Genomic DNA, 26,634 nt, shown 5'->3' on the forward strand with positions numbered 1-26,634 from the left:
CAAAAAGCCGGTGCTAGTGGGCGGGGCATGTACAGATTACCCGATGTATTTTCTTTCAAGATGGCGGGGCTGCTGCTGGAGCCGAATGGCAGCAGTTGGAAAATAAGATCATTTTAAAAGGTCGTGGAGCCCCGTGAAGAGATTCGTTTCGTATATCTCTCAGTGAGTACTTCCTCGGCGTTTCATTAAGCCTTTTACTGGTTCGAAAGCAGTGTTGTATGTGTCTGTGGTTGCTCGTTAGCACGTTAGCATCGTGAACATCGCTATCGTATAGGCCTAATATGCAACTCCAGACTGAAGGGATGCTCACTCTCCATTTTAGGCTTCCACGAGTTTGTGTCTATGCCTCATTTTTGTAATTTTGGTGACCGTTTGTGAAGTTGCCGTGCGAACAGACTACAAAGTTGGTCCTGAATGTATTTTAACCCGATGCCTATTCTCTGTGGTCATTTTCCCCCTTTTATCTCCTAGATGTCCGCAGCGGAGAATGACCAGTGCCTCTGTTCCAAAATAAGCTGAATGCATTGTGATTTCCAATAATTGAGACAGTGATTCTGAAGGCTGTCTACATTAATGAAAAGAGCAATGTAGTCAGCTTAGCATATTCAGCATCTGGTACGTGGCGTATACAGGGATGAACTTCTGCATTGGAAATTTGTAAAGATTTCTTCATAGTTGTCAGCTTCTATTAGATTTAGGTTTTAACTTGACCACACACACACAAAAAAGAAAAATTAAAAATTATTTTTTTAAAAATGGATACAGATGACGTTCTCCCCCCTCTCCCCTTGGAGCCACCTGATGATTTTAGCCTAGACCAGAGCAGAGCCCCTCCGCCACCTCCCCTGCAAACGTCCAGTGACGCAGAGGTAATGGACGTTAGCTCTGGTGGTGATGGACACACATACACCCCGGGGGACGGGGAAGCAAAGACGCAGGAGTGCACGAGCGAGGGCTCTCTGATGTTCTGTAGCCACCTTTCCAGTGAGGCCGGTCCCAACCCACGGTGCCCCAGAACGGCCCGCCACGCTCCTCAGGTCACCAAGTTTTTGCCGGACCTGAAGCAGCTCAGAAATGTTAAGATCAGGGTAAGCTTCTCTGAAAGCAGCAGCAGCAGTACCAGTACCAGTAACGTTAGCAGCGGCAAAGACAGGAAGGTTTTATACACAGGTGAGGGCCAGGAGGCAGGAAGCGAAGATGGCTTAGCTTGTCTGAATGGTGAAGTGGAAAACATGACGAGCTTGCTGGAGGATGCTGAGGGTAGCAGTGGAGCTGGGGACGCAGCAGGAGTGAAGTCGGAGGACAGCGAGGTAGACCTGGAGAATAAGGTAGAATTTGCCGTCTTGGATGAGTTGGAGGACTACTACGAGAACCTCCTGGACCGGGACGATGGGGAGCAGGGCGGCTTTAAATCTGATGCCATAGTTCAGCAGGAGGAGGTGCTCGACGAGGCGTCGGCCTACGCCTACGAGGTATGTCAGATCATTTTTATTGTCCGGCTTTTACAAGGTAGAGTTAGGCGGGGGAAAAAGCTCCACTCTTCTCACCATAGTAACACCTTGCAAAACTGTGCATAAGATATTATTCAATTTAGAGAATGTCCTTTGGTGGTATTATCTGTTTTTATATACCCTCATGAGTCTTTGTGTCTGGTGTGGTTTGGTCTGTTCTTCCCCAAGAGGAGGCATTCATGACTGTATTTCTGAGCCGTTTCCGTTTGCCGATCCTAACTGCTTCCTCTTCCAGGAGGGCTTCGACAACGATGTGGATGCTCTTCTGGAAGAGGGCATGCCTGTCCCGAAAAAGATGCGCTTAGCGGAGGACAAGTTTGCCGGGGACAGCGATCACCAGTCCGACGCAGACGGCGAAGGGGGGGTCCAGCCGATGGTGACCAAAATCAAGACTGTGCTGAAAAGTGAGTGGTGGACTCATTCTGACTGGTTTCTGCTCTGTTGGGATTTGTTTTTTACGTTTTCATTTTCTTTGCACCCCTACTGAAGATGTGTTTAACGGTCATATTATAGCTGGTATTAAGTAAGACCTGTGAAGACACTATTGCAGTAATCAGACTGAAGATAAATGCATAAATTAGTTCCTGTAGATCCTGTTGGGACATCAGTCCTGGGCTTGTCGCAATAAATCAGTTAATTGATTAAAAAATTTAAATTAACACAAGAATTTCTATTTCCGTGATTTTTGTGTTTTTCTCTTTTTTCTCTCTCTCTTTCTACCAAAAACTGGAGGACAAAAGTCTTCTGTCTGGCGCTTTGATCTCAACTAGTCCCTTTTTTGGAAGGATAATTTGGTTTCCAGAGACTTCATGATTTGTTTTATTTGCCGTTTATGTTGTATTGTGTCTTTATTTTGGATATTTAAAATATCTTCCATTTCTAATGTTAAGTGTTCATTGGAATTGAAGTGTATCATATTACTTAAAAATTATCCCAAAACAACAATATTGTCATCGCAATAACGTCTAGTACAATTTATTGCCCAGAAAAGTGTGTTATTGTGACAATCCTTTAATCCTCAAAATGTTCTTCAGGTGACAGAAGACCGACTTTGTAATTCTCTTTATGTGTCTCTGAATGTTAAGGTCACAGTTCATCAGATGGTGTGCAAACAAATGCTGCAAAAAAAAATATATAATGTACTATTTTTTGGAACTGGTTGTCAAGAAAATGTTTGCTGTGGAAATGTTGTATAAAGATTTTTATGACGTATGCATAAATAAAATTGCATACATGCAGGTGTCAATCCTACAAGTAAAAAGTACTACACACAATAATAAAGTATTGCATCATAAAAACCCAATTTTCTGTAACTGATCTTTCTACAAGTTTAATTTCTTTTAAGTGTCTGCAGCTCGTGATCTGCTTATCATCTGGCACACAGCAGCATTAACCGTATATTAATGGGTTTGTTTTTTTTTTTTGTTTTTTTGTTTTTTGTGCGACAGGTCGAGGCCGTCCACCGACCGAGCCTCTTCCCGACGGTTGGATCATGACATTCCATAATTCAGGCATTCCAGTCTACCTGCACAGAGAGACCCGAGTGGTCACCTGGTCTAGGCCCTACTTCCTGGGAACGGGCAGCATCAGGGTGAGCTGCCGCAAAGGCTCATGTCTTAAAAATAGCTGCGTTTCCATTGCAAATGAGCGCAAAATTTGTTGATATTCCGCTCATTTTGAAAAAAAAAAAAACAGAAAAAAACCCCACACAATTTGCCATATTTACAGTAAAAAGAAACACAATTAAAATCACATATGGATAAGTTTGCTCACACAGTAACTAATTAAAAAAAACATGCCACACCCTCATCCTCCGTCTACTTCCTGTAGTCTTCTTCGTCTTTTCCGCAAGTAGTGATCGATTGATTTAAATGAGGCGGCGCATAAAGAACGTACAATGTTACTGAAAATATACCGGATTTAGAGAAATGCTAATTTCCATCCCTTGGGGAAAAAAAGAACCGCAGCAAAAAAACTGTATCTAGCAGTTTACAAAACTATGTCCGTTTCTGAAATTAAACACTGAAAACCTCAAAGGTTCAAACCAACCATCCTTTCAGCTGATTGGAGGAGCTCTCTCTGTTGGGAGGCAGTGTGTCAAAGCCTTTCTAAATTGTGAGTTTCAATTTGTAAGTTGAATCGGATTGAAAACCAGATGTTCAGTTTTGTAACATCCAAGCAGATTTATTTTTGGCAACTCCAATTTGCGCAATTTTTTTTTCCCCGGTCAATAGAAACACGGCTAGTACGCATGTCGAAGACGATCTTCTCAGTTGGAAGATTGTATTTACAAACCTGAGAAGTAATCCGGGCGTCGAAGCACGTTTCTGAACTCTCGTGGCTTCTCGTTCAGAAACACGACCCGCCGACCAGCAGCATCCCCTGCTTACACTACAAGAAAATGAAGGACCAGGAGGAGAGGGAGCTCAACGGGGAGGTAAGCTCTAACGAGGCTGCGGCGAAGGCTAACGACATGGAAAAGGAGGACAAGTCGGCGGAGGACCAGGAGGAACACCCTTCGTCCACCGTCGGCGAAAGCGGCCAAGACAGAGAGAGCGTGGACGAGAGCGGCACACAGAGCAAAGAGGTGCAGGCGTACGACACGGCTCAAGGCGCCTTAGGGCAGGTCAAGGCCAAGGTGGAGGTGTGCAAGGACGAATCCGTAGGTAAGGAGTTTTGACATTAAGCGGACGGGTTTTGTTGAGTCTTTGTTTTCGTTATGGAACAGGATATCTCCTTAAAAAAAAATTAAAAAAATCCCCCGCAGAACTTGAAGAATTCCGTCTGTACCTGGAAAAATGCTTCGACTTCGAACAAGTCACCGTCAAGAAGTTCCGCACCTGGGCCGAGCGGCGGCAGTTCAACAGAGACATGAAGAGGAAGCAGGCGGAGTCGGAGAGGCCGATCCTTCCCGCCAACCAGAAGCTCATCACCCTGTCGGTCCAGGACGCTCCCACTAAGAAGGGTAAGGAGTGCGGCGCCGCGGGCCTGGAGGTTCTGTCACAATCAGGAAGTTATCCTTGAAAGTATATTTATTTATTTTCCCCAGAGTTTGTCATCAATCCTAATGGGAAGTCTGAAGTTTGCATCTTGCATGAATACATGCAGCGGGTCCTGAAGGTTCGGCCTGTTTACAACTTTTTTGATTGTGGTAAGTTGTTTTGTAGCGATTGAAGTTACTGGAGGAAGTGGACGATTGTTGTTTTGTGGTTCAGTAACCTGTAACATGAACCTTTTAGCTCATGCTAACACTAACATGTCTCCTCAATTTATTTGACTAATTTAATCTAAATACCCAAACTGAAAATGTATTACCTTGTCACCACGAAAGTATTTAGTTCTGTTTTTTGTCTCTATTCATTTTTTTTTTTTTTTTGGTCCTTTCCATGTTTTGAATGATTTTGCAGCACTTCACTTTGTTGAAAGCTGCTGTTGTCTTAAAATGCTTTATATAAATAAAGTAGTAGTTCAGTTTTTAGTTTTGTGATGTTGTTGCTGTATGTAACTTGTGTGAACACTCACAGCAAACTGTTTTTGTTCCCCACAGAGAACTCAAGTGAACCCTTTGGTGCTTCAGTCATTATAGACGGAGTCACTTACGGCACAGGAACTGCGAGCAGTAAAAAACTTGCCAAAAACAAAGCTGGTAATTTTACATTTTCATTTGCAGCTGTTGCACATTTTCTATGGACCTGCTGCTAGATGCCTGTCACATAAAACAAAAACAACAAAACTATAATATGTATTGCTAAAATGCACACAGTTACTGCATTTTATCATATTTTCGAATTGATTGACACAACTATATTGAAGGAACAGCGGAGAAAAATGGTTAACATACCGTTATCTGACGATACGGACAGTTTCAAATATGATTAATTTATTGTGACAGTAATGAATCAAAAATCTTTATTGTGATAAGAAATTTATCTCAATATACGATGCAATAAACGCCCAGCCCCAAATATAAATACTTTTATATTTAAACAATATTTTGAATCTTTTATTTTGTAACAGTTTATCCGTACTCAGTGCATGTACATTCAAGAATCATAAAAAGGGACAATTCATATCTTTGGACAAATTTTGTAGGATGAACTGGTCTTCAAATGAAATCAGGGGAAATTAATAAAGTCTTATCTGCTCCTTCTTCCTTTTTTTTTTGTTAAAAAATTTATTAAGGCTAGCTTGTAATCCTTATTCGACAGACAAGTTTAAAAGATGCAAGGAAACAAAATAGAAATGTGAACCTGGACAAATATATATATAGAAATGTGAACCTGGACAAATATATATATTTTTTAATTTAAAGAAACTGTGATGGAACCCAGCTTAATTGTTTTTATTTTTTTCATTTCCACACGTTTTGCATATGAACGTGCACAGTGGAGCGCGATAAAATGGCAGCATGCCAACGAGCTTTTGCTAGCTAACGTGTAACAGAACTGAACTGAACTCGGCTTGTAACTCTCTTCAGCCCGAGCCACACTGGAAATCCTCATCCCCGACTTTGTGAAGCAGACCTCGGAGGAGAAACCCGTCGAGGGCGACGAGCTGGAGGTACGCTGCACCGACTTTAGGGACCTTTGAATCGTTACCACTGAAATAACTTTCTCTCCTCTGCTGTTTTGTCCGGCAGTATTTTAATCATATCAGTATAGAAGACTCACGAGTGTACGAGCTGACCAACAAAGCAGGTCTACTTTCGCCATATCAGATTCTTCATGAGTGCCTTAAAAGGTAAATTAGATTGTATTTTTTGTTGCTTTTTTTTGTTGTTTGTGCTTTCCCTGGTTACCGGGAGGAAAACGGTTTTCTGTCTGTTACTGTCATTAAGCAGCTATAAGGCTAGCGGATGAAAAGAGTTCTGGTCCTTAATTAGGAACCTTTTCTGTAACATCGACAGTATTCCAGTGGGACTGACAGGTTTTATATCACTTTCTTCCAAAAAATAATGGACCAAGTCTCTATTGACAAAAGTGAATTTTGTCAATAGGTGGTGATTTTCTATTAAACAAAATCACCACCTCTTTCTTTCTAAAAGATGTTTAGGAAGGTGACGATATGTAACTGCATCCGATTTCCATCCAATAATGAAGATATAATAATTAAGAGTCAAGAGAGTTTTTTTATTTTTATGTAAAGGTCAGGACAAATATTAAAAATAATTGTTCAACAAGTGCAAAAAGGTTTGATTATGTTGATTAGACTTGGTTGGAATTCCTTGTTTTCGAAAATTGTGCAGGAAAGATCCGGCTATTTTGATTCTGATGATGCTGTATGTATCAAAAAAAGGTGAAGTTATTGTAAGTTATCCTTTTTTCCGTCTACACTTTGTGATTTTGCTATTTACAGAAATGTAATTATTTATCTATTTCTGTACTAGAGTGATCTCTTTGTTGCTTTTTTGTTATATTTATTCAGCATTTTTTTGTCACTTTCTTTTTTTTTCGACGTGTGTGTGGCAAGGTTAAAAGTGACCTAGATAAATGGTTTTTTTGTTGTTGTTGTTTTTGTCTCAGAAACCATGGAATGGGGGACACCAGCATTAAATTTGAGGTGATCCCTGGAAAGAACCAGAAGAGTGAATATGTTATGACGTGTGGGAAACACACGGTGCGAGGCTGGTGTAAGTAGAACCAAATTCTAAGTCTCGTCAATTAACAACTTTTTTCTTCCTTACCTCGCGGAACCACGCATGCGGAGTTTTCAGAATAGTTTTAATTCCTTGGTTTTTCTTTCCCAACCAGGCAAAAACAAGAGGGTCGGCAAACAGCTAGCGTCCCAGAAGATCCTCCAGATGCTTCACCCCCATGTCAAGAACTGGGGCTCGCTGCTGCGCATGTACGGCAGAGAAAGCAACAAGATGGTCAAAAAGGTGAAGATCTGCACGCCTCACACTGTTTCTGCCACTTTTTCCACGGGTGGAGAGCTGAATGCATGGCTCACGTAAAGCTCTGTGCACAAAACAATCTTTTTTCAGGAGAGTTCAGACAAGAGTGTGATAGAGCTGCAGCAGTTCGCCAAAAAGAACAAGCCAAACCTTCACATCTTGAACAAACTCCAGGAGGAAATGAAGAAACTGGCAGCTCAGAGGGTGAGAGTCTGTGACGTTTAGTGTGTTCCTACACGTCAATTATTTTGATGATGAATCAAAGCCTGCTTCCTGCATCCTGCTTCCGGGAATCGAACCTGCGGCGGCCGCGTCGAGGACTAAGGCCTCCTTATGTGGGTTGTGCTTAACCCCTGCGCCACCACAGCACATCCCGACTTCTTAAGCTTATTAATGTAACATAAGAAATGGTTTAAACTAATGAAAATAATCAACTCCTCTATTAAACAAAACATTTCCTTGCTTTAAATGCAATAACTTCTTTCATTTAGTGAATTTGAACGAGGTTAAGCTAAAACTATGGCGTATGTGGAATTCTTGGTAAAACATATTTTAAGATAAAAAACGTGTTGTTCTCGTAAATGCAAGATGTGTGCCTCTTTTTTTCCGCAAATGGCCTTCGTTGAGTCCGTATATGCCAGTCAACGATTAATCGACTACTCAATTAGTTGACGATCATTTGAATAATCGATTTGTCACAATTACTCGTTTCAGCCTTAACCCCTATATTTGAAGGCATATAGCTGTGATTCTATAACCAAGTGTGTTAGTCCCTTTCTAAAAGTGTTAGTCATCTGTTGTGGTTTCTTGCTCTTCTTTCCACATCAGGAGGAAACCAGGAAGAAGCCCAAGATGACCATCATGGAGTCGGCCCAGCCAGGCAGCGAGCCCCTCTGCACTGTCGACGTTTAAGTCTCGGAATCACTGACGAACCACAGCACTGAAACCCCAGTCACTGTCAAACATCACACCGCATCATGGCGTCCACGGCAGAACGCATCACTTGACATCCGGCGAGGAGCGTAGCGTCACACTGATCAGACCGGCGGAGCCGCCGCTCGCTTCCCACGGCTCCGTCTGAAATGTTGGGCAAGTAAGAGTGTGAGGGTTAGGACTGAATGCACTTAGAGATTTTTAGGTGGGGGGAAAAACTGTCTACCTCTCTAGATGCGTCCTAATCAACAAGAATATGAATTACATCAGAACAGAAATGCATGCTTTTAACTGTTACAACAACAAAAAAAAGCCAATCCTAACATTGGTTTTATTGTCAATGTGTTATTTTTAAGTCAATCTTTTAGTACTCGCACTTGTTTTGTTTTGTTTTTTTGTTTCTTTCTTTCTTTTTAGTGCTTGAAGTTTTCAAAAGGGACTACTAATGCTTGTATTTATACTAGTCAATTAATTGGAAAAAATCAGTTTGTTAATTGGATATTTAAAGAATAGAGGAATAATGATGAAAAAAAAAGAGAAGTGTACCATTTTTGTTAATCATTCTGAAAAGTCGTCGTGTTTGTTTGCATGACTTGCGTCATGAAGTGACCGTTTGGAATAAAACCGTCACCATGCACTCGTTGTCTGGTTGGATCTTACTTTTTGCTCGTCACGCTGTTGTTCGGAGAATAACCGTTTGTGGGGACGTGATGTTTTGAGTGGGACACAGTTACAGTCGCAGTAAACCCGACCCAGGGTTGGAAGTACCGCTAGCTTTGACATTTCTTTAACAACTAGCTTTTTTATCTACACTACTGCTAATTTCAGACTTTTTTTTTTGTGTCCATTTTAAAAGAAACAAAGTCGGCTACACGTTGCCTTAGTTAATTCATTTCATGAAGGGCTTAAGACTCTAAAGAGGTCGGACCTAAAACGCCCTTCAACAGGAAGTGGAAAGACCAACCCCCATTTACTTGATGAAGCATTTACTCCTTAGGCATTTGGTACGTTTTAAGTCGAGACGCGCTTTCAGAGTTGTCTTAATTGGTGTGTACTTTGTACGTTTGCCATCGTCCTTACTGTAGATCATGCTAGCTATAAATATATAGTAAAAATAAACTGTGGAGGCAGCCTTGTAAAAGTTGGGAGGAACAGTGTATACCAAAGCTTACATCCAGTCTTATGCATTTTCTAGAAAGCTACATGTTGCAGGAAAAAAAAAAAAGTTCTAACTGTGGCACAAGCTGGAGCAAACACAAATACAAACTGCTGTGCTTTTTCTACAAAAACAAAACCAATTTTAGGAGGCATATGTTTAAGCGAGGCTCTTGTGATTGTGTAGATTGCTTCAAGAATGTTTTTTATTGTTTTTTTTCTTCCCCCACCCCTCATCTGTACGTGTCTTGACTCGCCAAGTCATGATGTAAGGAGAGAAATAATATACTGGTTTTATGTGGAGTTGTATCAATAAAATGTTTGAAAAAGTTTCTGCCTAGAAACTGTGTTGCAACCTGAGCTCTTGACTTCAGTGATGTTTGTTATGCAAAATAAAAATGTCTTTACTGACATCTAGAGGTGCTTTGGTTTATTCAGCCACACAGAGGTAGAGAACTTTCTTTATTCTTCATGTACACAGTTTGTGCGAGTTCTGCGTATCAAACCAAAACATTTCAAGACTTTGTTTTGTTACCAAAAAAAAAAGGAAAAATTTACTAAGCTAGTGAAGTGTACATACATTTAGAGAACAGAAAGCACTGAAGTACAGCTGATCTAAGTCTGCTGGGAGTTGTAGTCCACTCTTTCAAACAGTAGAAGTATCTCCACATGCTTGGTCTGTGGAAACAGATCCACGGCCATCGCTCGCACCGGACGGAATGGGGCGCCGTGAACTCTGTTGGAGGGAGCTCTGCACAAGCTGAGGACGACAAAAACATCGACCATTAATCTGAGAAAACATACGTTTCCCTTTTTATAGCGACAGTTTCAGCACCGTCTAGACATGGGCTGGGTACAAATGCCAAGGTTTAACCAAAGTGACCCAAGAAAACCCCACTCCATCCAATACCAGCTGCAAATTTTAACCTGTTAAACAGAAGGTACATTTGGTATCCATGGAAACGTCAAACCGTTGGCTAGAAGCCCAAGGGCAATGGGACTGATGTCAGCGACCAGGAACCTTCATCAAAAAGACACTGTAGGGAGCTCTGGTAGTGCCAAAAAGAATATATGTTGGTGGTTTTAATATTTTTTTTCTGTAAAATGTGATGACATTTTCTTTAACACTAGATTTTAAAAAAGCATTTCAATTAGAGTGACATATAGCAGTTTATTTTAGCAAAACTTCATAAAAAAACAAAAAACAATTTAGACATGCAAAAATAAATCCCCAGTTTTGTAGATTTTTTACTAAAACCTTTAAATTTGCTTCATTTTACCAAGGCTGCATCTATGGTTTCTAAAAGTTTGTATCCTTATTTATGATATTTCTAAAAAGTTCATATGCTCTATAGTGAAAAGGAAAAATGCTGGCAAGGCACAAAAAAAAATCCAAATTTTTTAATGTTGCATCTTAATGTTTTCTGAAACTAAAGCAGCTCCTGTAGTTACACTTCTGATGGAGTCTCCCAAGTGTTAGCTTTAACTTACACTTTTGAAACAGTTTGTAATTGCTGATTTGATTTGGGTATGTTATTTAACACTGTATAACACTTCAAAAAAACCCAGTGACGCTTCTATTTAAAATGGAAGAGAATTTTTCCCACGGGTGAAACAAGCTAAAAGTCCTCACTCGATAAAGTTGGTCATGGCCGCCTTGGCGTTGCACGCCACGTAAACCAGCCTCTTCAGGTGTTCCGCTCTCCTGATGGCGAGGATGACCTTGGTGTCTGGTTAATAAAAGATCTTTTTAAAATAACCTCTCAAAACAACCGCATCTCGCCTTTCTCCGGGATATCTACTCACGCAGGCCCGCCCTCGGTGGATCCACGATGGCCGTGACTTTGGGCGACACCAGAGCGTTTAGGATGTTGGGGAACACGTCCTCGGCTTTTCCGCAGTGAAACTCGACATTACTGAGATCTTCACACGCAAAGAAAAAGATAAAAACGTGACTTCATGTCCGTGCCCACGTGAGGAAACAGCTGTCGTACCGTTAAGCTTGGCGTTCATTTTGGCGTCCTCCACCGCTTCCTGACAGAGCTCGATGCCGATCACCTTTTTAACTCTCTAGAAAACAAAAAGGTTGGAAACTCCATGAACTTTCTTCAACATGTAGCTGTTGACATCTTTCACAACATTCGGATGTGTTCAATATAGCCTGGACAAACTTTAGATGTTTAAGGAACAATCCAGTTCATCCTGAAGACGTGAATGCTGCCTGAGTAACTGCTTTCATTACGTAAAAAACACAAAAATCACTTTAGCGAGTGAGAGGCCGATGGTTCCCGTCCCACAGCAAACATCCAGCACGGTGCTGTCTTGGTCGAGCTGAGCCCATTCCCCCACGGCCGAGTACAGCACCTCGGCAGCTCCTGTGTTCACCTGGAAACAAACACACAAAACTCATCTTTAAGTACAACTACTCAAAAATTATACAATCGCCTTGTGCACGTCTGTTAAGTACGAGAATGATGCTAATTCCACCACCGCAAACATAAATGCGCTGGATCTAGAATGAGACTGAGCGAAACAACATCAGACTCTGTAGGAATACCTGTGTAGAATAAAACAGATCAATATCTGGGAAAAGACACATTTTGCAAAACGGTGGGGGATCTGTGATGCGGATCTGTCATGCTTGGAGAATTTTAAAATAAAAAATCTCTGATGTGCTACTGCAATAAAATAAAATTATTTTAAGTCAAGTTTATTTGTACAGCACATCTCAGCAACAAGGTATATCAACGTGTTTTACGCCATGAAAACACAATACGGTACATTTTGTCAAATGCCATCATCAAAATATATCTGTCAAATATATTGGGTCAGTTTTCCAGTCAATATGAATCAAAGGGAAAAAGTGGAGGTTTTAGTTTTGATACAAAGAAACTCTGTTTTAGTGGTTTTGCAGTTTTCTGGAAGTTTGTTCCAGATTAGAAGAGCATAAAAACCCAACGCTGCTTCTCCATGTTTGGTGCTGGGGATTTAAGGCCTTTAACACACATTTACCATGCATGACCATAAACATGGCCACCACTGTATTGATCATTGATATTATTCCATAACGCTAACCTAAATGAGGTTTTTACAAGATAAATTTGACTTTATTTCTAGGGAGATTCTGTTAACAAGTGGCCGTGAATCTCCTGCTTACCTGAAAGAAGGAGTGCGGGGATATCCTGAACTTCAGGCCGAGCAGCTCCTCGTGAATGCAGCTCTCTCCGGCCACAAGCTCGCAGGGCAGGTCCTCTAGGTTGGGAGACGTCCTTCAAATAAAGCCCAAAATGTGTGATTATCCAGATCACTCTGGGGGACTGATTCAAGTTCATCTTCCTCACCTTTGACCCTCTCGGACAAAGTGCAGGGAGGTAATGCCGCTCTCTTTACCCTCTCCTTCGAGAAAATATGTCTTCATGGAGTTCTTCAGGGCGCTGAGCTCCTCCTCTTCAAGTTTCTGTGAGAACATAGAACGGGTTTCACACAACGGAAGATATCAGCAGTAAATGACATGCAGCCAAACTGACAATATATCCTCACCTGCGGGTTGAAGAAGATGATCGCCATAGCTTGCTTGGTCCTCGTAGTGCGTACGGTTAGCTGCTTCCAGTGGCCTTCGTACGTCTCAGGACTGTACACAGAGTACTTGGTAGTCCTGTTTCCAGAGTTAGAGAGAAAAATAAAATGAAACGAGAAACTGCTGATATTTCCCAAGCTTGGAATAAGAACTCCAACGATCCTTTTCTTGGAAAATTTTGAAAAGCTAGCATCCTTGGTAGTACTCAGTGGAAGCACCTGATAAACTTCTGGAACTCGTGGACCACCCTCTTGGCCTCGGCGGACACGTGGCAGGTCTGCGCCGGTCCCACCACGGCGCACGAGCCTCCTTTGTACTTCCCCAGGCGGAAACCGATGGTCTTATCTTCCCCGTCTGCTCCCATTGAGATGAGGAACTCACACTTGTTCCTGTACTCCGTCTAACCGAGACCCAGAAACACGAGCAGAAACGTTTACATATTATACAAGACTCTTTGAATGAGAACACTTATTGGTTTAGACATTTCAACATCAAAAAGACCTGAAGGAAGTGCAGATCCTCTTTTACAAACCTCAGCTACACTCAAATGTTTACGAGATGAGGCTACTTCCTGGCACTAACAAGCCATTCTTGTGCAGTCTTTTCAATAGTTCAATATTGGAATGTGGGTTAAATACCTGCGTTGGAGAAGGTCGAATTGCTTCGAGAGGGCAACACATTTTGTTAAATTTTCCTTTCTGTGCAAAGAGCCATGGCAACATGGCCTTGTTGGTGCTGCCTATCTCCCTGAAGATCAAAACATGATGGGTTAGTCACAATGAATCATACAGGGCACCAATGCAAAAGTCAGCAATAAACAATCCATCTGATATGGATCCAGATGAATGGGACCACCTACTTGGCCAGTCTCTGCAGAATCTCCACCACCTCCTGCTCCTTGATTCTCAGCTGCTCTTCGTAAGGCACATTCCACAGAGGAGTCACCGCGTTGGCTATTTGAATACTGAGCGGCTCCTCTTCCTCCTCATCACCCCTCTCTGTTTTCTTGGACACCGGCTGCCCCTCTTCCTCCCCTTGCTTCCTTTTCCTCAGGATGGGGTCAGCTTTGGGTTTGGCCAGCCTGACGCTCAGGACCTGGCCCTTCCACTGCATGCCGTGCACCATCTTCATGGCCTTGTCGCGCTCCTCCTCGTTCTTAAAAGTAACGAAGGCGAACGTCTGCTTGCCAAAGAGCTTGATCTTGTGCGGGTTCAGGCCGTGCTTGGCCAGGAACTTCTTCAGGTCGTTGAATCCGACGAACTTGGGCAGGTTCCTGATCTCCACTTTGTAGATCTCTGAGGTGAAGAGGTCTTCTTTGATGTAACGGTACATGTTGGTGTCGGAGGTGGCCTCGTTGCCTTCAGCTGGAGGTTCAGGCTTGGGGGCATCAGTTTTGGAGAGTTGAGTAAGATCATCGCCAGGTTTCTCCTCCTTTGAGGATGTAGCCTCTGATGCTGCAACACCTCTCAGATCCGCCATCATTCTTTTGGCTGTCATGACACAATCATAAGGCACTTACATGCACGTTAAAAACATTGTAAACAGTTTTAGCAGACGGTATTAATCATACCAACTTCAAAGTAACAGTAACCTATTAGTTTTTTCACAGTTACCCAATGTTAATATAAGGATTTTTAATAGGAGTGTTGGTTGCCCGAGGCTCTTAAATACATCTTCATCACTTGAGTTATAATGTTTAGATAAACACAGAAGTTGCATATTGTTCAGAGGAGAACATTTCTGTACATTCAGAACTTCCCAGCTCATGTTCAACGGCATCAAAGTCAACAGTGACTTAGTCCCAATAATATTCAGTGGATGTTTTCCACGCGCCTTACCTCCAGACGCCTATTTAACGTCGATTTCACTTCCACCTAAACGAAACAGGGCGTCGCCATGTTGGTTCGACCACGTGCAGCGTCAACTGTGAGTTTCTTAAAGCGATAGTGTCACTTTCGCTTTCGGACAAAAGAGAGAGACAGACTATGCAGAATGAGACTTGTGCGGAAGATGTAAGAGAACTGCAGAAACATGTGTATTTGACTTTTAACAAGACTGAAGAGGAACTTTTAAAGATGTAAATCTAGTAATATGTGACACTAGGGCGGCACAACTAAGCTTCAAGGGGAAAAAATAATCTCATGACGAAAAATGGTAATCACAAAATTTTGAGCAAGAAAAGCATACCGAATAAATGAACAAAAACGCTATATTTTTTCCTGCTAGTTTAGACAGACAGAGCTTGGCATAAAAATACAAATCAATAATCATACATTATATTCTAATATATTACATTTGTATTTACTTGTTTTGAACCAGTTTTTCAGCCATCATAAAAGAGAAAGTATATATAGTCCCTGATATATCTCCAATCATTTTTTGAAAGAAAAAAAACCCACTCGTTAAATTCAATTTATTTAATATTGCTACTGGGTTTTATCTTACAGCAAAGGATAGCACCCGAATTTAGTATCATGTAATTACTCTTAATTTGATAGCTCCACAAGAGGAGCAAGAAACATGAATGGACATGCTCAAATATAATTCTAGAACAGATGGGGCATTTTAAGTTTTACGACAACACTAAGTTGTTTAAATATTTTTTTTAATCCATCAGTCTCCTGGCTCCACCCTTCACTTTGTGTTATATCATAGTACAATTGGAAAACTCAACGTGAAGTGATTTTATAGCTTTTACTTTTTGTGTGCCACCCAAGTGTGTATAAAAGGTGCTTTGAATCGTGTTTAGATAGATAGATAAAACTTTATTGTCATTGTCACAAGAACAACGAAATTTAAAAAGTGCCATCAGTCACTTTTTAAATTTGACTGATGGCACTTTTTACTAGAACCTTTACTAGAAGATTTTTGGCATTTTCTAGTAAAGGTTCAGCTAGAAGATGCAAATGGTTTGCTGTGAGTATTTTAACACCTTTGAATTATTTTTCTTCTATTTTTTGTTAAAGGCAAAACTGACAGCTGCTTTCAATGGCTGCAGTCTCAAGAAATTATCCAACTTCTACAAATAAATTTCTGTGTGTTTTTGTTTAGAAATTAAGTCGTCCCACACAATCAGTTTTTGGTTAGTTTAATTTCTGAAAGAAAAGTCAATGACGTGCAAAGTGTTGATAAGACGTTTTATTTATTGAAACAATTACTTCACCCTAAAAGGTTTTTGTGAAATAAAATAAAAGTGTTTCCTGTGTTTGAGCAGAACTAGGCTGCTCGCGCGCTGTCATGCTGGGCGCGCAGGCATGCGCAGAGAATTCGGCGCGCGAAGCTCCAGCAGGAAGTGGGAGCAGCAGAACGCAAACGGCGGCCAGTTTGGGATTTGAACCTCTCACATAACTTCTATAATCTGTTAACATCTGCTTTGTTATGGCAGACACGAAGGTAAGGGCAAGCATTTTATGTTAATTAATAAATACGCTTTAATTTAAAGCCAGAATTTTTTGATGGTAGTTATATTTTGTTGCGGAAATTTGACAAACTTAGGCAAGGAAAAAGAGAAGCCGACAAGTATGCCATTTGACTGTAGAAAATATATTTGGGAGGAGTTTTCAGACATAATAAATAATGATAATCTATTTAGTTTCAAGTAGAATCGTAAGAAGTGCTGAGTGACACATGAGATGTTTGGTTTTCTATAACATGTCGTTTTAGAGTTGAGGTTTACGAGCTCGAAGAAGTCCTGTGAAGTGTGCAGCCAGTCAGCATGTTAGCCTCCTTACTCTACTCACGAGCATCATTAAGCAGTGAATGCACTTTGCTATAATATATGAATATCATTATTTTTGCCAGCTAATTGAACCGACTCAATATGCCGCACAAAAGTAAGGGGTTCAGTAGCGTTACATACCTTTGTCTCCTTATTATGGTCGCTACCGTTAGCTTGCTAGTGTTAGCGTAAATGGCTGGGCGCTGAAGAAAGAAACTCCGTTTGCTGTTGTATTTTAGCGTAACGTTATACGAGTCTCCCTTAACTTAATGTTTATGTCATTATGTGCAAGTTACCGCTTGCCTTACATGTAGCAGGGAGTGTCTGAATAGACTAATTGCTTAGCAATTAGCAGTTAGCCTGCTAAGGAGGAGGCCTCTTTAATAAGCCGGGTAACTTCACAAGTTGACAGAAATTGAAGTGAAACAGCAGTTTTTTGGCTGGCGTTAAATTCAAATGAGATCACAACAATCGCCAGCTCCAGATTTATTACCCACTAACTAAACCAACAGCTGTGTCTTCAAGCTGGGTTCCCATTCTATATATAACAAAAATTCAGCTTTTAAAGTTGCAATCATTTGTTTTGGGTCTTCCTTAAATTGGGATTATTTTCCTTATTTTAATTAATTTTTTTATACATCATAAAGCCAAATGGGATTCAGTAAGCTGGAGTCAGCAGCAGCAGTCATGTACAAAAGGCTTTGTCTGCTGCCTCTGTCGCAAAAGCGATACATATAATCCCTCCACCCCCCTCGTCTCCATTGAGCCATGGTCCGTTAGTGCCTTCATTGAAATCACTTTGCTTTAGACTATTTTAATCTATAATGCACACCCCAGAATATAGAGGGTTTGCGTAGAAAGGGGACTTCTTTTCATTGTTATTAGAGGAACTAATTTCACTTTTTCCCCTGAAGGACCAGGAAGACCATGAAACCACTGGAGACGGTGCCGAGGACACTAATCATGATCCCCACTTTGAGCCCATTGTGTCTCTTCCTGAGCAGGATGTTAAAACATTAGAAGAGGACGAAGAGGTGCTCTTTAAAATGTAAGTTTTTGCCACATAAGTTTTCACGACTCAGTTTATATCTTGTTGGATGAAAATGCGGAGCAATTTGTTGAGTAGATAGTTTAAAATCCAAGTTTTGCTTAGATTCCAGAAGGAAACGCTTATCCTATCAATATGTGGTTGATATTTAATTGTAGTGCAAGTCGAAGAAGTAGCTGTTCCAAAGACAACAGAAGCACGAAAAATACTCTTTGCCAAACTGTCACTTCAATTGTATCTGCATCTTTGAAACAAAGCGTTGCTGTCTACCCAGGCGAGCCAAACTGTATCGCTTTGCCTCCGAGAACGACCCTCCAGAGTGGAAGGAGAGGGGGACAGGGGACGTGAAGCTGCTGAAACACAAAGAGAAGGGCTCCATCCGCCTCCTGATGAGGAGAGATCGAACTTTGAAGATCTGTGCCAATCATCAGAGTGAGTCAGCTTCCCGAAGTCTATCTAACAAGGGATCACTAGAATATTTCCCAATTAAAAAAAAATATATATATATGTTTCAGGTGCCAAAGCACAACGTCATGATCTGGAGACAAATTAAATCTATCCAGGGTTTCCGCCAGAACACCTGCTAAGCCTGGTGTTAGGGGCAATGTCGGGAAGTCCGCAAACACATTTTCCATTTGTGTTGAAAAATGTTAAGTTACAAACATTTGGAGCAGGCATCATCATTTTAAAATAATACCATGTGAAGCCAACGGGCAGGTGCAGTTGGATTGCCTTCCCTCACGTCCACTTCAGTATACCATGAAGTGTATAAACCTACTGTAATTCGTCATTATTGTTATGAAAGTTTTTTTTTTTTTTTATGCTTTAAATGATGCTTAGCCTGATGGGAGGTCATGTAAAGCCTGGCAGCCCGCCAGTCTTATAATGCCCTGAAGGGAAACCTGGTTGTTTCTTTTTTTAGCTTTTTTTTTTTTTAGTGTTTATACCACGAGACTTTAGTTTTTCTAACCTAAGTTATCATAAAGAAGTATATCCATGTCTACATCTAATTGAATAACATCATGAAATTAAAATCAGAAATGAGTACTTCGTTTTCTGTCGCACTTCAAACATACTGTCTAGTAAAGGTGGGCGATATGAACTTAAAGTTTTATCACAATAGTTTGCGGTACTATTGTGATAACAATAAAAGTAACTAAGAAATGTGTACTTTTATATATGTATATATATATAGGTGTGACTGTGACCATGTGCCACAGCATTCAGAGCCCCACAAACACAGATGTCACTCTTGGAAAAACATTCCCATTTCCAATGTGCTTCTTTAGGACACCAGTCACATAAAGAAGTCTGATTTGTATCACTGAGCTGCTAGTGCTAACAGTGTTTTCAAATTTCTTGGTATTTATTGATGCTTTTATTGAACAAACAGTGGAGAAAATGGTAGAACTGACGAGCCCAACAGTAAGGCCAGTAATGGTGGGATTTTAAACACCATTAATTGGAATTTGTCATGACAAAGATAAATCTAAATAATCGTGACACAGAATCTATCAAGATAATGCAATAAATTCTCACCTCCTACCTGTTAGCCAGAGAGAAAAGGTCAAGTGAATAATGTTGTCCTAGCACATTTAGGCGGTTCTGGTGGACTGACCTAACATTTCACATTGATTTAAATCGACAGCACTCGTAAACTGTGAAGCGGTGTTGTCCTCACGTTGACACACTTCCAGTCGGTTCTCCCTTTGTAACGGTTTGACCTTCCTGTAAACCGCAGTCAGTCCGCTGATGGAGCTGAAGCCCAACTCCGGCAGTGACAGAGCGTGGGTGTGGAACACACTAGCAGACTACGCTGACGAATGTCCCAAACCAGAACTCCTGGCGATACGCTTTTTAAACGCAGAAAGTGAGTCCGGTCCAGTATTTAAAGAAGGCCGTTCCTGTTTGCTTCAGCTGACAAACTGCATTTTCCTTCAACAGATGCTCAGAAGTTCAAGGTGAAGTTTGACGAATGTAAAGAGGAAGTTAAAAAGCAACTAGAGGGATCAGGTAAATACTGCGGAAACCTTTTCCATTTTTAGATTTTCCTAGTTTATTTAGTACATTTCAATGTGCTGTTTTCAATGTTGTAGACACATTTGAATAAAAACAACAAGCATTAGTTCATTCCAGGACCCCAGTTTAACTGGATGATGATTGGTAGAATTTTTTTATACCAAAAATAATAATTCTGCCAAATGAACGGACATAAATAATGAAAACGCATTAAAATGTAAATACAATGCAGACACACTCTGTTCTTTGCTGCATACTCCAGCCTGGGACTTTTTCTGTCTGCTACATAAACATGCAGAATGTAACACGACTAGCTTTGCTAAAAGTCTGATGGTGTTGCATTTTGCTACATTTCAGCTTCCTTTTAGTTAGATTTCTACTCATTTTTGGTTAAGAGGCAACTTTTTCTTTTCTTATAGTTTTTTTTTTAAAACTTTGTTCCAGCGATGGAAATGTAGGACAGCGCATTAGGGCCATCGTAGATTAAAAAATAATAGGAGGAGTAACTTTACAGCCAAAAATCGCATTAATTTCAGTTTTAAAAGTGGCAAATTTGCCAGAAAAAAACCCTCTTAATATATTTATTATGATTTTTTTTTTTTTTTTTTTTTTTACAAACATTCCATAAGTCAAACTTTTTCAAATTTCAGGGGGGAGGAGTTCTAGCAAATTTTTGACTTTTCAAACTTGGAAATTGTCTTGTTTCTGAGTTCTTTGTGCAGAAAGGTGCTCTTTCTATCGACAATGGCCTTAATACGCAGTCCTAGAAATCAGAATACATTTTAAGACGAGAAAATTGCTGAATTTGCTCATGGATCCTGAATTGTTTCACCACAGGCAACACTGACAGTGCAAACAAGGTGGCAGAGAAGCTGGAGGAGCTTTCAGTAAAAGACAAGGCGCCTGAAGGAAAGAAGGAAGAGAACAAAAAGGAAACTGAGAAGAATGAAGATGAGAAAAAGGAGGTGAAAGCTGACAAGAATTAAGAACCAAGAACTTGCTTTGCTGATCTTCAGTTTTTTATTTTGTTTTTGTTTTTTTCAGTTTTCCTCTTTTTCTACAGTAGACTCTGAACTGAATTTGGACTCTTGCATATTAGTTTTTTGTTTTTTTAAATCTGTTTTGCCTCAAGATCACAAGTCCTTGAAGCCACTGGAGAAAATATCAGAATCAAAGTTATTGACAAAAATATATATTTTTCTCTGACCCTGTTCCCAGTTTGCTCAGTGGAAGCCCACACTTTTCCACCCTTACTTTTGAGAGTTTGACATTACTATTAACAAACTGTGAAAAGAGGCTTGTGATAGCGATGATTCCCACATTGGGGTATTTTTTTTGTTTTGTTTTTTGTTATTCTGAAGCAGAGTTCATTTATAGGGTGAGGGGATAATGTAGCCTGCTCATTAGCAGCACCAGGTCAGGAACCAGGCATTATGGAGGCGCATTTTGAAGGTGACCCCCACTGATGACTCTCTATGGGCCTGTGCGTCCTGTCCACACTTCCACGATTAGATGGCAAGGTGAAGACGTCTCTTTGAGTTGATTTATCCCTCGGTTTAGTTCAGTCGGAGGCTGACTAAAGGAGGAATCCTCTCTGGACAGTTGGGGAGCATCAGATGAGTGTTTCGAAGTCACAGTGTCCACCACAAATAAGATGCACTTAGTTAAGAATCTCTTTCTTTTTTTTTTTTTTTCCTTTAAAAAGTCTTGAAAACTATTAAGTCCAAAGTAAAAACGGTTCATTAAATTTTGCAGTTTTTTTTTTTCTTTCCCCCCCTGACTCATGTTTCACATCAGGAGATAAGTTTGTATGTTTTTAGCTCATAACATTCCCAGACGTCAAAGCATGTAAAGTGTATGTAACGGAGTGCGCCCCATCTTGGTTCTGTGTTCTCACCGCCCGCTCCTTTCTCTTTCCACCGAACACGTTCTCTCTACCTTGACTCTTCAGTGCATCCAAGTGCCAGTGCATCTGTAAATACATGTATATGGATGAAATGTTGCTCTTCGTTTGCACTCAGATGATCTGAAATGTTTCCTCCACCTTCAAATAAAAGCTGGTAAAGATCACACGCTTGTATCCATGTATGAAAAACCTCATCTGGGTAAATGGAAGCGTCATCGGCAACATTATTTCGCTACTTCATTTTAAAGTTTGTAACTATATAGCTTTATTGTGGCTAGAATTAATGGAAACTCACTTTTCTATTAGGAAACTTGAATATTATGAGGAAAATAAAAAAAGGATTTCTAGTATTAAAATGTCTCCCTACTAAAAATTCTGTCTGTGTACTTTACAGCATGTTCACTCGGTTCTTAGTGATTCGTCTTGCATGCTATTGGTCATTTTAACAATGTGAGCCAATTTCAAGTCCTGCTGGAAAACAAAAGCGCCTCCATGAAGCTCGTCAGGAAACCCAGTAATATTTACTCTTATGGAAAAACTTCAGACCACTTTGCAGCTGTCCAGGTAAGAAACTTATGATGTCTGGTTAACACAATGCAACAGCTGTAGCTCATGTAATGGACATGTTTTGTTTTTGTTTTTTTATTTAGGGGGGCTCTTGACTTGTCTCAGTGCTAACATGAATATATTAATGAATTTTCACCGTTTCTGTAAATTATTGTACAACTGCAGAAGCAATAAACTGCCTTGTTTGTAGAAAAATTTATATTTTCAAAACTTAAAATGTTGAAGTGTTTTCTCAAACATTATTCTAAGTTTAGTTTTTTTTTCTTTTCTTTTTTTTTGTCCCTGATGGCGTTTTGGAAGCCATTTTTGTGTCTAAGCAAAGCAGCAGACACCGACCAACCATGGCTTCTCAGCGGTGGTTTGTTTGGCTGAGAAATAAATGGCCTCTGGAAACACCAGCAGATCAATAATGGACACTGAAACGATCACTACAAGCAAGCTGAGGATCCACCCGACTCACCTTAGCTAGATAAGGTAAAGCAACTGGCGGATCCAGATGAAGTCTCAAAGTAAGGGCTCCTCTGTTGCAGGTTTTGACAGTATTTACCATATTTTACTTTATCAGGTTTTTTATTCAAATACTCAATTGTCTGAATAATCGATAGATTACTAAAATAGTTGTGTACAACAGCCTGTGATGACGAATTCTGGTTGAGGTGTACTGTGATCATGATGCTGCCCAGAAGAGGGCGGTAGTGCTCAATTTGGTCAAATCACCGCGAAGTCTGTGTGCCTGTGGTGGTTTGAGCACACTGAGCTCTGGCGCCCTCTTTTGGACACAGTTCATATAAAACATCAGTTCCTCTTGCAGGTGATTATCAAGAATGAATCAGATCCGCTCAGAGTTGGACATTTTATTCTTTCGGGTCATTGGGAATATTTCCTCTTCACAAAAATAGGAACACATATACAGCTATTGTGTATTCTCTATTATACATACATGTCTTTGAAACAAAATGGTTGGTCGTTGTCGACCGTCAGGAATGGGGCCCTGACCTGCAGTGATGTCCATCATAGGAAAGGAACATTGGCGTAACGGCAGTCACCTTAAGGTGGAATGATGGTTGTTTGCATTTGGAGACATGGTCAGACAGGGGATTGAAAGTCATTACAAACAGGAGTTAAGTAAACAAAACAACCGTTACGTTTTATTCGTTCACCCAACCATCACATTTGCCAACATAGCCTTGTTGACCACAGCCTCACAAGAACGTTTTGTTTAAGGCAGCTGGGTGAGACCTTATAGAGCAACCATGTTGGTCAAACTGTTAGTAAAGGTTCAACCTTGGCAAATGATTACCACAGCCTCTGGTTTTTCTGCTTTGAATTTCAAAGAAATTCAAAGCTTTGTTCTCAGCAGTGTTTCAGACACACTTAGCTGTGCAGGAAACGGTTACTTCACTAAAAAAAAAAAAAAAAGGCAACGGTGGCTTTTCTTGTAGCGCAAACAAATCTGACATGTAGCTTGTATTAATTTCTGCCTTCAGGAAAAGCCTTGAGGATTTTACATCTCAACAGCAAAGAAATACGTCGATACGCTGTACCACAGCGTCTGCAAATAGTCCGATCATTTCCACTCTACTTAAGCGCAGATGTCACCCGTTTGCTGTGTTCGAGAAGTATGGCCACGTTTGGCATTGATAAGTCAAGGCAGCTTTAATGACGTGCACATTCCTTGATCTGTAATGTTTGTCCATAAGGACCATGTGACTGCTCACTAGTCATGTCACTTTAACATTAATTTCCAAAACACAAATCTATCAGTCACGATTTACCATAGACTTATTCTTGCACAGCAACATAAAACAAGCAAAATTTCAATTTACCCATTATCCATGATCTGATTCATCTAGTGAATTCATGGCAATGTTATATTTACAGACCTGGACACATTTACTGGCAACTCTGGTAAAGATGTGTTAAAAAATAAACCTTAAAATATTTTTGATCTTATGCTACAGTAGCATAATTTGACAGTAATTCTTTGAGTATATTCACCCAGATGAAAAAAAACATGTATTAAAGAAAATCATAGCATATTTATAGGTACTCCTACTATTAGTACTTTGCCTTTTACAGAACAACAAAGTTTGCACATTTTATTTAAAATGTTCTGGTATGTAAGGGAAAAAAAACAACCAATATAAGTTCCAAAAAGCATTCCAGAAGAGAAAAAGACCCCACACCATCACAGATCCTGCACCGTATTTTAGTGGGCATGAGTTGCTATTCCTCATATTCATTCGTTATTACACACCAAACCCACCTGAGGTATTGCTGGAAAGCTCAACCTTAGTCTCATCTCACTTTCTAGCTATTCCTCCAGAAAGACGGCAAATTCCATGTGTTCTTTTGTGATGTTACGACAGAAAAGCATTTGTACTGGCATCCCTTCCAAACAACCTGTTTTCACTGTCCAACACTCGCTATGGGGACTTTGTGGCAGCAGGACGCCATCTTTGCGGTAGATCTCATCACAGTGAGCTTTGGAAATATTTTTTACCAGCTCCCTTATCACCCTGCACACTGTAAATAAAACTTTTCTTTTGAAGCGATGGGTAGGAGTAGCGCTGATTGTGCCCCGTGTTTAAAAACTTTAATTTCTTTTGATTTTTTTTTTTTTACCCCCAACTGAATAAATATACTCAAGTTAAAGGTTAAATTTTTCAGAAAAACAAATCAGGTTTAGATTATGCTACTGCAAGCAAAGATGAAATCATGTCATAATTTCTTCATTTTTTTTTTTTTTAGCATACCTACCAGGAGCGCCTCACTTTAAACATTAAAATCCAACCAAATATAGGTATAAAAATATGTATCAAACACAGTTTATAAGCGATTGGGCAAGTTAAAGGAAAAAAAAATAAAATAAAATAAAATTGTATCAAAAAGACACCTTATATTTGACTTTCATTTTGAAATCACGTGTATATATTTTTTCCTTTATTTGATGAAACATGAGTTTTTCTGCGGCTGTGCAAGTCTGAACTTATCTGGAGTCCGTGATGAGGTTGTGATGAGGTATTCTAGTATTTCAAAATGCAAACATATCAGCCCAGCTCTTGTGTTGTAGGGTAGTCTCTGAAAAACAAGGTCATACAGCTCCACACTGCCCTTTTGTGAAGGTAAGAGGGAAAGAAAGCTCTAAATAATCTGCAACAAACGTCAAGAAAAAAACCCCACATTCATAATATATGAATTCATGTCAACTAGCATGTCTGCTGGTTGCATTAATTCCTGAGAAAAAATATTTTTAACACAAGGTTATCTTTTCCTTTTGTTCAATCAATAGCAACTGAATTTGGAATGCAACCATCAGACGAGATGGGAAAAACGTTCACCTTCTCTTTCCACTCCTGTTACGCTTCCTAAACTTCCTTGCTGACTCTCAAAGCCTTTTAAGAAGTCCATCACAACACCCCCGGAGACAATGTGAACGGTACGGGAGGAGAAAAAGTGAAGCACCATGAATTCTTGCCACGCCCCGGACCCGAGGAGCAGTCTTCTCGCCGAGGTTCGGATGTCCGGAGCGGCCGCCGCACGACAAGTTGCCGGACTTCCTGTTCCACCGACCAAGACGGCGAGTCAGAATTATTGACGACAAAAGCCTTCACGCTCACACACACGTGACTTCTTGAGGTGTTTTTTTTTTTTTTTCTACCACTCTTCTCCGTCAGCACAGATTCATACAGTATTGCTTTGACAGCCTCACACAATGAGTTCTTTTGATTGGACAGTTAAATCATATCACCAGGTACTAACCAGCCCCGATTGGACAAAAGACAATTTCTCCCCTGCACGGCGATGTTGTTGTGAAAAAGCTGAGGGCGCCTTCCTCGCTCACACAGATATTTCGTATGTGGTGCCTCCGACGCCTGTTACCTTTTTGACGTTACCGTGGCGACTGGGGCTCAGGTGGCAGTCCATCTGCCCGTTAACTTTCATGGCCTCTCTAAGTGGAAAGAGGAGACAAAAACAAAGACGATTCAACACCAAAAGCAAAAGCGCTTTCAACGCAGAACGAAGAGTGGAAACATGCAGGTTACCTGTTCGGATCTCAAAGAATGAAATCTCAACAGCATCATGGAGGATTATTTTTGGTGTGTTTTGTTAGAGGAGAGAAAAGGACATGGAAGACAAGTGGTCGAAACGAAGGCATGCACATGAAAATGAAACTGGGACTCAGATCATTTATTAAACGGACAAATTCAGAAAGAAAAGAAAAAAAAAAGGTGTTTTCTAGAAGGCAATCATACAGGACATGTGCAAAGTCACACTGAGAGAACAAATTAATAAATGGAGAACAG

The 26,634-nt window shown here is 40.4% G+C and overlaps 4 protein-coding genes, 1 long non-coding RNA gene and 1 other non-coding gene across 14 annotated transcripts in view; 3 read left to right on the plus strand and 3 right to left on the minus strand.

Annotated features, from left to right (window-relative positions):
- The first annotated feature begins 22 nt into the window (after positions 1-22).
- Positions 23-8,640, plus strand: dgcr8 (DGCR8 microprocessor complex subunit). Of its 2 annotated transcripts, XM_044111836.1 has the most exons (15): positions 36-162; positions 472-615; positions 766-1,472; positions 1,747-1,915; positions 2,960-3,102; positions 3,865-4,177; positions 4,279-4,476; positions 4,561-4,662; positions 5,059-5,157; positions 5,989-6,071; positions 6,151-6,251; positions 7,034-7,140; positions 7,262-7,389; positions 7,495-7,608; positions 8,233-8,640. In XM_044111836.1, exons 3-15 carry the CDS (start codon positions 873-875, stop codon positions 8,314-8,316), a joined length of 2,241 nt encoding a protein of 746 aa, XP_043967771.1. In that variant the 5' UTR covers positions 36-162; positions 472-615; positions 766-872; the 3' UTR covers positions 8,317-8,640. The 2 variants fall into 2 exon arrangements, with proteins under 2 accessions (XP_043967770.1, XP_043967771.1); XM_044111835.1 differs by having other exon boundaries at positions 23-162; positions 472-1,472.
- On the minus strand, positions 5,677-5,935 carry LOC122828361. The gene is made up of 2 exons (XR_006370215.1): positions 5,792-5,935; positions 5,677-5,761 (listed from the first exon to the last, which is right to left on the minus strand). It is a non-coding gene; the product is annotated as an uncharacterized LOC122828361 (long non-coding RNA).
- Positions 8,641-9,941: 1,301 nt separating the features above from the next.
- trmt2a (tRNA methyltransferase 2 homolog A) lies at positions 9,942-17,061 on the minus strand. Of its 2 annotated transcripts, none has more exons than XM_044111845.1 (12): positions 16,929-17,061; positions 13,929-14,559; positions 13,708-13,816; positions 13,288-13,469; positions 13,033-13,147; positions 12,834-12,949; positions 12,650-12,761; positions 11,755-11,877; positions 11,487-11,562; positions 11,299-11,415; positions 11,126-11,222; positions 9,942-10,252 (listed from the first exon to the last, which is right to left on the minus strand). In XM_044111845.1, the coding sequence occupies exons 2-12, from the start codon at positions 14,549-14,551 to the stop codon at positions 10,108-10,110; spliced, it is 1,815 nt and encodes a 604-aa protein (XP_043967780.1). In that variant the 5' UTR covers positions 14,552-14,559; positions 16,929-17,061; the 3' UTR covers positions 9,942-10,107. The 2 variants fall into 2 exon arrangements, with proteins under 2 accessions (XP_043967780.1, XP_043967779.1); XM_044111844.1 differs by lacking the exon at positions 16,929-17,061 and adding an exon at positions 14,908-15,025.
- ranbp1 (RAN binding protein 1) lies at positions 16,278-21,924 on the plus strand. The gene is made up of 6 exons (XM_044111849.1): positions 16,278-16,462; positions 17,702-17,835; positions 18,110-18,267; positions 19,577-19,705; positions 19,780-19,848; positions 20,692-21,924. Exons 1-6 carry the CDS (start codon positions 16,448-16,450, stop codon positions 20,838-20,840), a joined length of 654 nt encoding a protein of 217 aa, XP_043967784.1. The 5' UTR covers positions 16,278-16,447; the 3' UTR covers positions 20,841-21,924.
- Positions 20,083-20,210, plus strand: LOC122828896. The gene has a single exon (XR_006370280.1). It is a non-coding gene; the product is annotated as a small nucleolar RNA SNORA77 (small nucleolar RNA).
- Positions 21,601-26,634, minus strand: part of zdhhc8b (zinc finger DHHC-type palmitoyltransferase 8b) — a 90,956-nt gene continuing 85,922 nt past the window's right edge. For all 7 annotated transcript variants that reach the window (XM_044111839.1, XM_044111841.1, XM_044111838.1 and 4 more), the window contains one exon: positions 21,601-26,279. In XM_044111839.1, coding sequence (XP_043967774.1) covers positions 26,168-26,279 — 112 coding nt within the window. In that variant the 3' untranslated portion in view covers positions 21,601-26,167. The remainder of the gene's footprint in view (positions 26,280-26,634) is intronic.

The sequence above is a fragment of the Gambusia affinis genome, linkage group LG03 (genome assembly GCF_019740435.1).
Source record: "Gambusia affinis linkage group LG03, SWU_Gaff_1.0, whole genome shotgun sequence".
NCBI lineage: Eukaryota > Metazoa > Chordata > Actinopteri > Cyprinodontiformes > Poeciliidae > Gambusia > Gambusia affinis.